We start from the raw sequence: 11,596 nt of genomic DNA, 5'->3' as shown, positions 1-11,596 counted from the left end.
GATTTTTCTTTTATGCCAAAAATCATTAGGATATTAAGTAAAGATCATGTTCCATGAAGATATTTTGTAAGTGTTCTACCGTAAATATATCAAAACTTAATTTCTGATTAGTAATATATATTGCTAAGAACTTAATTTGAACAACTTTAAAGATGATTTTCTCAATATTTAGATTTTTTTGCACCCTCAGATTCCAGATTTCCAAATAGTTGTATCTCGGCCAAATATTGTCCGATCCTAACAAACCGTACATAAATGGAGAGCTTATGTCTCAATGTCAAAAAATTGACCCTTATGACTGGTTTTGTGCTCCAGGGTCACGTATGACAGACAGACTGCTGTTCTTCAGTTGAGAACTGTTCAGTGATCGGGTCGGTCGGTGTAATTCACCATCTCTGCTGTCTGTCAGCATATCAGTTTACTGCACTGCTCATAACACTAATATTAACATCTGTGGCTGTTTAGAGTCTAATATGGGTTCATGGGTTCATCTCTCATGTTTATCTGTCAAACTAACCAATTATATTTGACATAAAATACTGAAGCCTGTTTTAAGAAAGAGTTTCTGCATTGGGACATTATTTTCATGACCGTTTCCCTTCATATATTCACATCATTACTGTAAATGGCAATTATTTATTCATCATAGAAGTAATTTGTTGTGCAGACTTTATTTCTAATTAAAAAACATTGTATATTACAATAAAAATACTGAATTACAGTAATGAGCGTCTTTACGAGAAGTCAAACATCCAGACACATTTATATAATCCTAATGTTCTTAAAAATACTTTTATTTCTTTGTCCCAAATTATGTTGCTTTTATTTGTATGTAAATATATGAATGAATTCACTCATTGTGTCATTTATACAACAACAATCGTATTAAGATGATGCATGAAAACGGCTATAAATGCTGTATTATTCATGCCAGGTCAGTAGTTGGCGACGTCACTTTGTAAAGAAACACTGCACATCTACTGGTGCATAGACACATGCATGACATCACTGTTTGCACAAACAATAATGGTATCATTTTCAAAAGCTTGTGTTTTCAAGCCCCTAAAACACTGTTGTCATGTGAATGCACGGTCAAAACGCTTTAAAAGTTTTGCATTTTTAGTTAAAACCGGTGTCGTGTAAACGGCCCCTTAGACTGAATGAACACTCACTTTTAATCATTTGACACACAGCATTTGTTTTAATAAGAATGCTTAAATTATTGATTAATGAAGCGCAGTTGATAATACACCAGTCTCACTTCACTAGCGCTGCTTATGATTCAGTCACTGTGTGTGAGATTGGGATGGAAAGCGTGTGAGACGCTCGGTATAATACTGTCGATCTGTCAGAGTCTTACTGGATTTAGATGTTCTGCTCCATGAGCTACAGATGATCACAAGAACCCGAGTCCCCAGAAGAGGCTGTGATTGATCTTAGCAACTCAAGAACTAAATGACTGGGCTGCTTTTGCAGGGCTCCAGACTGTGTCCAAATGGTCACATTTTGCGACCATTTTTTCTGCCGGTGCGACTAAATTTTGTGAGCGGTCACACTGGCGCGACCACCGTGTTGTCCGACTCATAAGCGCTGCATATGAGAAACATAAAACGGCAAATGAAACATAACTCTAACTAGATCTTGAATAAAGATTGCTGCAAGATCTAGTGAGATGCATTCAAATTCTGCACAGAAATCTCTGATATAAACCGATCAAACGGTGCTGACGTAGAAAACCAGAAGCAGTAGCGCTAACTATAACCATGGTGTTGTAGCAGTAATAGTCGAATGTTATTACTTTATTCATTTCAGGGTTTGTACAGCCTTTTTAAAAGAGAAATTCAAGCAACTAACTTTCCTTCAATTTGCAACAATCACACATAGTGTTCCTTTTAATATCACTGAAGTTATTGGTCAGTTACATATCAGAATAATGGTATATTTAATGCAAGTAGAATAGCCTATTAATTTTCTATATAAAAATTTTGCACGTTACTGTTGTTAAAAAGCACATTTTGTATACATCAACTCAAGCTCAGTGCTTTACTGTCAAATGTGTCTTAACCAAGAAATAATAATATTATGAGTAACTGCTCTTATTAATTCAAATCAATTGTAATTTTTTGATTAAATGATCTTTATTTTTAAAACCCCCAGTGCTACCAAATCTGCTCCTGGCTCCACTATCTGTAGAACTTAGTGCCACTGCCCTCAAGTGTTAGTCTGGAGCCCTGTTTTGTGATGGCTTTCAGTGGCGTGTTGGTTGGGTAATGCAATGTCACCCCTCATCTGAAGTCTAATCCTGATCTGATGTCACCAAAATACACGTCCATGAATTAAACTGTAAGTAATATGATGAAATCCTTCTCACATAATGAAGACATGGAGCAGTTGTCCTGCTGGTGCTTCAGTAGGGTTGGGAATCGAAAAACAAATCCAATTCCAGAATCGGATACTTGTTGTAAAATTAAGATTTCAATTCCACCCATCAATTCCTGTGTGTGCATCTTTTTTTTTAGTTCTTGAAAAGGGGCTGTTAAAAATGTATTTGTCTTTGAATCATTCGTTCAAAAACACTGTATCATCCAGTAATGAATCAAGTAAATCTTGAGTGAGTCATTGAATCATTCCATTCAGAAATTCCATCAGATTTTGTTTAGTGTCTAATATTTTTTCTTCAGAATTGTGAGAGAACTACAACCTCCATTAAAAAAAAAAAAGTGTCAATTTATCCAGAATCGTGCGGCTCTATTTTTGCACACAAACAGCTCTTAATCGAGTCCAGTTTTTATGCAGCCGGCTGATTTTTGTTCATGGTATTCAGCAGCAATTAAATATTTTCCAAAAAGACACACAAAATAAATGTTTGACTTAATTTTTTTAACCACATTGGAATTGAAACTGGGAATCGATAAGAGGAATCATAATTGGGATTGATAAAATTCAAACGATACCCAAGCCTGTGTTTCAGTCATTGAGAGATTTCAGTGCAAACCTCAGATCTGTGTGCATCAGGAAGAGTCACACGTGTGCGTGAGATAATAATAATAATAATAATGATTCATTTTATTTATAGGCGCCTTTCATGGCACTCAAGGTCACCTTACAAGTAATCAAAAAAAAAAACATACAACCCAAAATCCATACAAAACAAGAAACAATAAAATAAATTGAAACATTCATAAACATTGATCCACATATGCAATCAAAAGTAAGCCTGTTTAAATAAATGATTTTTAAGACGAGATTTAAAAGTGAGAAAACTATCGCTATTGCGGATGTCCTGGGGAAGAGCGTTCCACTGATCCCAGCGTCAGCACCGGCCCATAATGCACTGCAGGACTGAACAGACGTGATGGTCGTTCAGGCCTGGATCAATGTGTCTGCTGCTGATCAGGATTAATGCAGCTGATAATCTGATCAATGAGCTCCTGACAGGTTCCTGAAACATCAGCATTTACAAAATGTACTACAGTAAAACTGTCTGAACCGTGTTACACTCAAGTGTATCTCCGGTGGATTATTGCTATTATAAAACAACAGCTGCAATAACATTACACTTATTAATGATGATAAATATTTCTTCTGGCCAGTACTGTTAGATCACGAGTGTAACTGAGATTTCGGCATCACGGCGCCTGACTCTAGTCTGTGTTTGTCTGGTTTAAGAGGCGTTTGGACGAGGCTCATGCAGTCTGTTATCATGATTCAGTGACCTCTGAACAGTGCAGTATGTTTATAATAAATGAAGGACAATTAAAATCCCTTCGATTATTGATGTGGAGAGCTAGTGTTTGATTTCACTCACACATCAGATCATAAAACATAATGAAGCAGCAGATGTGTGTTTGTGTTCTGAGGTTTGATTGGTTCAGTGATGTCGGGGTGCTTGCCATTTTTAATGTTCCTAATTATTTTTGAGGGATTAATATGTATTGGTTTTGCAGAACCACTGTTTTTTTTTTTTATTGGTGTTTTTGTCACGGCGGCCAATGTCGTATTTTGGAGCTCATTTCAGTTTGCATGTACATTAGTGATGTTACGGTATGAAAATTTCTTATCACGATTATAGTGACCAAAATTATCACGGTTATCATTATTATCACGGTATTGTTAACATGTTCAAAAAGTACTGATACATAAATCACTTCAAGTTTTATATTTAAAAATCAACAAACAACAAATAAAAAGACTTTTGTTTGCATAATCACTAAAACAATAACATTACCAATGATGTCCGGATCTGAAATGACAGCATGACTGACAACAGTTTAATAACATATCTAATGTAAATGTTCAAATAAAGCTTTGAAAACGTTTCATAAAAAGGTAAACCTCACATTTCAGCCTTTAAATAAAGAAAATAAGTCAAAATGATAGTTGATTAATAAATGATTATATGTATTTTATCTGCTCCATATATAATTGTAGATAACTTATCCGAATTGTTTGAATGTGTAGAATCCACATAAGCTTGCTTTTCATCAACCGGTCAAAATTTACAGCAGGGTACACAAATTCGGTCCGAATGTTTTTAATGGGAATCTAGATAAGTATATAGTATGCATAACATTTTAACCTTGAGACTAGTCTTTATTTATAAATTTTTTGACTACAATTGGTTGAAATTGCCCTGACTTAGGTTAGAGTTAGAGTTAACCATACCTGGGGTCGATTATTGAAGCAGGTAAGAGCCTGAAATGATCTCAGTTGTCAGTCCTCTATATCAGCATTCAGCAGTACAAATGATGAGATTGAGATTCTGCTGGTTCGAGCTAGAGCGAGTGGAGTATCTGGGCAAAAGCCTACTATATTCCTTCATTCATGCAATTTGAGAAATGGACAGATGAAATATAAGCATTACAAATAATAAAACTTGATTATGATATGACATATACTGTAGCTCAGGGGTACTCGAGTTCAGAGGCCAAGTGGGCCGCATTTAAACTACATAAAATGTGAAGGGCCACAAATTACAATTTGCATCATCAGAATTTATTTAAGACAATATTTGCAGATTTACTGATTTAGAAATAGTTTATTACTTATCTAAGTCTTGCTTGACCTTGTCCTATTTAAAATAACACTGAACTTGAAATATATATATATATATATATATTTTTTTTTTAAGAGTAAAAATCTGGAACAAAAAATTGGATTAAAAGTTTGTTTTGCTACATTGATGCAAAAAATGCATTCATACTCCGAGTATTGAACAAACTCAAAATGCTAAAACTCAAAACATTCTTGAGCAAATATAGTTCACAAATTTCTTTAGAAAGATGTATTATTTTTCATATTTATATTAACTATATTGTATCAATATTTTATTTTTTTTAAATAGATATCACTATTCTCCCACCATGATTCTGAAAAAAACAGACAACTAAACAAAATAACATGTAATTTACTAGTTTCTAGTAAAAATTGATGCAGTCTATTTATAAAATACACTATTCAACGAGTTGATTAAAAAAAGTTAAACAAATGATTCAATGACTCACTCATAAAGACTTAATTCCTGAATAAATCAACGTTTTTTGGAACGAATCTCGTTTTAAGTCACTTGTCTCCACCTGCTGGCATTACGTTGTAATTAATACAATCTTTATTAGAAGCATCTTTACTTTCACAAAGGTGATTTATTCTATTTTGATCGCTACTGTAGACAGCAGTGTTTATATCCGAACTATAAACTTTTATTCCAGTACTTCTGTGATTATTTGAATGTTTGTAACACAGAAATAACAATACAAAAGACTTTGTAAAGATGTTTCATACACGTGAACTGCTCTCTCTGGATCAGCGGCAGCGAGAACGCAGATTTGAATGTCACGGTGTGATTCAAGGCTTTAATTTACATATGTGACCCTGGAGCACAAAAGCAGTGTTAAGTCGCTGGGGTATATTTGTAGCAATAGCCAACAATACATTGTATGGCTCAAAATTATTGATTTTTTTTAATGCCAAAAATCATTAGGATTGTTTGAAAGCAGCTCTGGTTTGCGTTCACACTGGCTTGGTGTGATGTGATGTGGACGGTCACTGATGTGATCGCGGGTCACTAATGGCTCGTCACAGCAATCGCTGAACCTCTTGTTAATGATTCAGCACGTGAAAGCGGATACTACACCTCAAAAACCCTCTTAGCCTCATCCATATTTCATGGAGTCATTATGATGGTTGAACCGGATCATGGTGAAAAAGTGTCTGAGAGTCTGCTGTAGCGTTTATACCGTGGTAGATTATTAACAATAACATCACCGCTTACAGGTTTAGATTGACTTGAAGAAATTATCATTTCATTTTTTGTGTGTGTGTCTGAGAGTGTGTGTGTATTTGTATGAATCTGTATAGTGTGTGCGAATGAGTGTGTGTGTAGGGCTTCAGACTAACATTTGAGAGCAGTGGAACTAAGTTCTACAGATGGTGGCGCAAGAAGATGATTTGGTAGCGCTGGGGGGGGATATTAAAAGGTGTGTGAGTATCAGAGGATGATCGTTGCTCTGTCTGCAGTCTGTGTGTTGTGACGTAATGGCTCCTCAGCTCAGTGGTCAGTGGATCATGTGACTTCAGATTTGAGATGTTTTGTCCATAAATAACCCATTGAAAGCTGAATCCAGCGCTCCAGTGTTGGCCTGTGCTGAATCTCAGAGCTTCATCCGCTGGGATGTTTTCCGTGTTATTCCTAGACTCATTGCCTGATCCGACACGGGCTGTAATTGTAGCTGCGGTTCTGCTGTAATTTGCCCTGTCTGCTTATTTTCCTGCGTCTCTGTGCGGCGTGGGCCGTTCATGAGGATCCGCTGGGTTCCTCTGAGATGTTTCTGGAGGTCACTCGGAGACCCTGAAGATCAGACCCCCTGAATCCAGACTGAATCTGGAATTCATTCATGCCTGGATCGCTCTTTGCTTCACTTTTGAACTCATGTTTTATTTTATAGTGGTTAGACCATTACAGTGATCCATCACCAGTAGCGGTCATCAGGCCGGTTTGTGTTTGTATGTGAACCGTTCTAGACTCCACATGAACTTTACTCAGGTAGACCTGCTGGATTCCTCTCGTGTTGAGCGTCTCCCGCAGGGAATGCTGGGAAGTCCTGATTTCTCATGGTGTTTGTGTGAATCTGCTGATCCGGCGTTTCTCAGCATCACAGTCTCTCTCAGATGTTCGAGCATCTCGCGTTTTGAGGTCAGACAAACACGCAGGTCCTCCAGATCTCTCCTCTGACGATATTTTAGCATCTTAATCGAGGCCATCGTCTGAAGTGTCATTGTAATGTTTGTATTGACGTCTATAAACGGATTCAGCAGGCACATTTACTGCCTGTCAGCTTTATGGACCTTCCTGATCCACACATGGAAACTAAATGAGATTAACCTGCCTTATTTATTTACTTGTTTACCTATCTATAATTATTTGCTTATTTTTGGGTCACAATGTGATTCGATAGATTAGATGAGATTGTATTAGATTAGAAGTAACATTAGACTATCAGATGTTCATGCGGATGGATCATCAGGCCGCCAGTGAAGGTCGTGGGTTCGAGTCTCTGCTGTACGTCTTGAGGTTTGAGTCGGATCAGTATCGAGCAACATGAGCTCCTCTGCTGATGATAGACACTAGTTAACATAACCAACAGGTTAAAATGAGAGGCAACCACTGGATTTTAATCATGATCCAAACAAAGAAGCAGCGTACATGCAGCATGAGCAGTTTTTAATCTAAATTAGACTGTATCATTTCGAAATTTGAAGCAAAAACAGAATCGTCTGACTCTAGTTTTGTGAAACTATACTAGGGCTGTAGCTATCGATTATTTTAGTAATCGAGTATTATACAGATTATCCCATCGATTAATCAAGCGATCAGATAAGAAGTCATTTTTTTTATTAAAGAGCAATACTAAATATACAAGAGATAATAAGATGGATCTCTTAAAATAAACAACTAATTTGTTTTCTTTTTAGAAAAATTAAAATTTTTATTGCTGAAATTGCATACATTCATAACCGTGAAAACTAAACCCATTTAATGTATTTAATTGCCAAATTACATTCAAAATGCAAATACAAATATCAATAAAAAAATAAAAATACAAAAATCAATTTCACATTACTTTAAAAAAGGTAAACAGTACAAACTAAAACTAAGGCATAAATCTAAATAATAGTAATAAAAATAATAATAATACCTAAACATTGCATTTATGTCGTGCAACTTAACTTTCAAGTTTCAGCCTAACTAAAGCTCAAGCATGACGTAAGCCTTTACTGTCTTCTTGGAAGGCTTTGTGGCTTTTGTGAGGCAAACATCAGTGGAGAGGAAGATAACTTAGAACAAGAAGAGACCATACACAATTTTTAAACATTTTTCTGCAATATGAAATTAGAGTTATTTGGAGAATAAACCCTCTTAAATGTCCCTATACGTACTTGTGTGTGTGTGTGTGTTTGTGTGTGTGTGTTTGTGTGTGTGTGTGTGTGTGTGTGTAAAACTTGTTTTTGATTCATGTTCTGTGTGCGGGTCAGTTCACAGCAGTGATAGAAATTAATATGTTCCAATAAGTTTGATTCATTCAGGAATGAAACGCCGTCATGTTGCACAGAGACGCAAAACAGCGCTGTGGCTTGTTTGGAATTTTTTGGTTGGCAAAATAAAGCAAAAACAGGCAATATAGTGTCTAAAACGTAAGTCTCTTAATATTACCTTCTTGTTTATTGAACTGTTAGATAAAATCACATTTGTAATCATGCTGATTTTAGAGGTGAAAACTGGCACTCTTTGTGTGATATTGACTAACTTTCTTTCTGTGGTATTTTTATGCACAATGGTGTTTAGTCTTTCACAAAACATAGCTAACGTAGGGACATTATAACTAGCCACCATATTGATTTACGGTCTTAAATATGTCCAGCGCTTTTTTAAAAAGTCTGGTCCCTGTTTTTATACAGTCTATGGTCTGGTGCAGCGTTTATCGGGTTGTGCGTCAGTAATAATGATCCGTGGGGAAACACGGTGTTCCGTGTGTAGTTACAGTACGTGGACTAAACGAAGCATCTCGATGATTTTTTTGTATTCGAGTTACTCGAGATATTCGAGGAATCGTTTCAGCCCAAACTATACTACATAAAACATATCTGAAGGAAACGGCAGACGAGCTGAATGAGATGCAGATTCACTCTGACAGCAGGTGAGTGTAGAGAGTGTGTGTCCGCAAGAGTGTGTGTGTGTGCACGAGTGTGTCTGTGTGTGCACGAGTGTGTGTGTGCGTGTGCAAGAGTGTGTGTGTGTGAGTGAGAGAAACAAAGCAGAGCTGCGCTTATGAACAGCAATGATACAGTATTTCTTTGGTTACCGCTGTAAACAAAGCAGAGCTGCGCTGATGAACACTAATATGCATCGTTCAGAGGCAAGATGAAAAGAAAATGCCATCTAAACGTTTCTAAAGACAGTCAGTTCCCCTCAGAGATACATTCAGATAAACTCCTACTCCAATTGTATCGCGATTTTTATGTTGCATCACATATTTGAATCGATTTTCAACCAGCTCGCGGTTCATCTTTACATTCCTAGTCGTTAATAGAATTCACTTTTAAAAAAGAAAGCAAAATAAAGTGAAAGTGTTGAGTTCAGTAGTTCATCACTGTTGTCTAGATTAATTACTAGATTGTCTAGATTAGATTATTTGATAAAGATCACCATCTGATCTGCTGAAAAATGGCACACTGAACAAATAAGCTACATATGGTACTACGGTAAATGTTTTGGTACTCTGGTACTGTTGTAGTGCTGGTGTTTTGAACATCAGGCTGTACAGACCTGAGTGTGTGTGTGCGAGAGTGTGTGTGTGCGAGCGTGTGTGTGTGCGAGAGTGTGTGTGTGTGTGTTTGCGAGAGAGTGTGTGCGCGAGTGTGTGTGTTTGTGAGTGCGTGTGTGAGAGTGTATGTGTGAGTGAGAGTGTGTGCTTGTTTATCCTACATTATAAGGATAATACCAGTAAATTTTGATCTTGTGGGGACATTTTTGGTCCCCATGTGGAAACAAGCTTATGAGAAAGTAAATATTGCCTGTAGTTTTGTGTGAGGGGTAGGTTTAGGGTAAGAGCATAGAAAATAGGCCAAACTGTACAGTTTGTATAGTAGAAAAACCATTATGCCTATGGAATGAACACATAAAACATGGAAAACCAACGTGAGTGTGTGTGTGTGTTTTATAGGCGTGTCTCTGTTCTTTCATTTGCAGGCGTGTGGTTATGGTTTCCCCAGAATAACCCTGTGTGTGTGAGATATATATGTATATTAAGCCTCTATGATTTCTGCCATGTGGAAAATGTGGATGGAATCGCGGAATCCAGTCATAAAAATGGAATTTACAGCACAACACAGTATGTAATGGAATCTGGCAAAATTGGTTAGGCAATCAAATATGGCAATATGGACTAGTGTATGCGAATATTAAAGCACAAAAATACTTCTATTGAGATATAAAGTCAGAAATATGAAGTGTGTGAATCAGCGCCGCGGGTTTGCTCTACTACACACACTGAAACACGCGTGACGCTCGTCTCTGTCTCAATATATGAACACATGAACTTCATCTCCAGAGCTGATCTGATAGTCATATCAGTATTTAATTTGATAAAACTATCATCAAATACACACAGAAACTCACTGTTCTTCACTACAACCCACCAAAACAAAAGCTCGGCTTAACTTGAAGAAATTACGACAGAAATATATTACTCTTGTACATTAGAAGTGACAGTAAAGATGTTTATAATATTCCAAATGATTTTTATTTCAAATAAATGCTGTTCTTTTGAACTTTCTATTCATCAAATAATCCTGAAAAATAAAGTGTCACAGCTTCCACAAAAATATTGTGCAGCACAACTGTGTTCAACATTGATAATAATCAGAAATGTTTCTTGAGCAGCAAATCAGCATATTATACTGATTCTGAAGATCATGTGACACTGAAGACTGGAGTAATGATGCTGAAAATACAGCTGCGCATCACAGAAATAAATTACAGTTTAACAGAGATTTTAAATTGGATTAATGTTTCAGAATTTTTACTGTATTTCCGATCAAATAAATGCAGCCTTGGTGAGCAGAAGAGACTTCTTTCAAAAACATTAAAATGTACTTGAGTGACTCAAGTAAAGGTGGTATTCTCTATGGTGGTTAAACTGCTACTGACGGTCTTTGTGTGTGTGTTTCAGGGGTCCGTTCAGTGTGGTGCGAAGATGCATCAACAGAGACACTGGACAGCAGTTCGCTGTGAAGATTGTAGATGTGGCCAGTTTCACCTCCAGCCCTGGACTCAGTACAGAGGGTAAGAACACACACACACACACTCTCTCACACACACACACACACACACTCTCTCATTCATGAGTTCTGCTGAAGGCGCTGTGTGTGTGAATGAGACGCTCCACGGCGCCCTCTGCTGGCGGCTCATGTGATCTCAGTGACGTCAGGCTCATGATCTCACATGTTCCTCTGTGCATCAGCGTTTATCTAGTCACTAGTCGCTGACTCTCACTCTCACTCACACACACACACACACACACACACACACTCTCTCTCT

General features: G+C 37.0%; 1 protein-coding gene across 1 annotated transcript in view; it reads left to right on the top strand.

Annotated features, from left to right (window-relative positions):
* LOC107703103 (peripheral plasma membrane protein CASK-like) overlaps positions 1–11,596 on the top strand; it is a 65,708-nt gene that overhangs the window by 7,152 nt on the left and 46,960 nt on the right. Inside the window, exon 2 of the mRNA XM_016505626.1 lies at positions 11,229–11,341. Within this exon, the coding sequence (XP_016361112.1) occupies positions 11,229–11,341 (113 nt within the window). The remainder of the gene's footprint in view (positions 1–11,228; positions 11,342–11,596) is intronic.

The sequence above is a fragment of the Sinocyclocheilus anshuiensis genome, unplaced genomic scaffold, assembly GCF_001515605.1.
Source record: "Sinocyclocheilus anshuiensis isolate Anshui unplaced genomic scaffold, SAMN03320099.WGS_v1.1 scaffold682, whole genome shotgun sequence".
Lineage (NCBI taxonomy): Eukaryota > Metazoa > Chordata > Actinopteri > Cypriniformes > Cyprinidae > Sinocyclocheilus > Sinocyclocheilus anshuiensis.
This window is presented reverse-complemented; position numbering and strand designations above follow the sequence as displayed.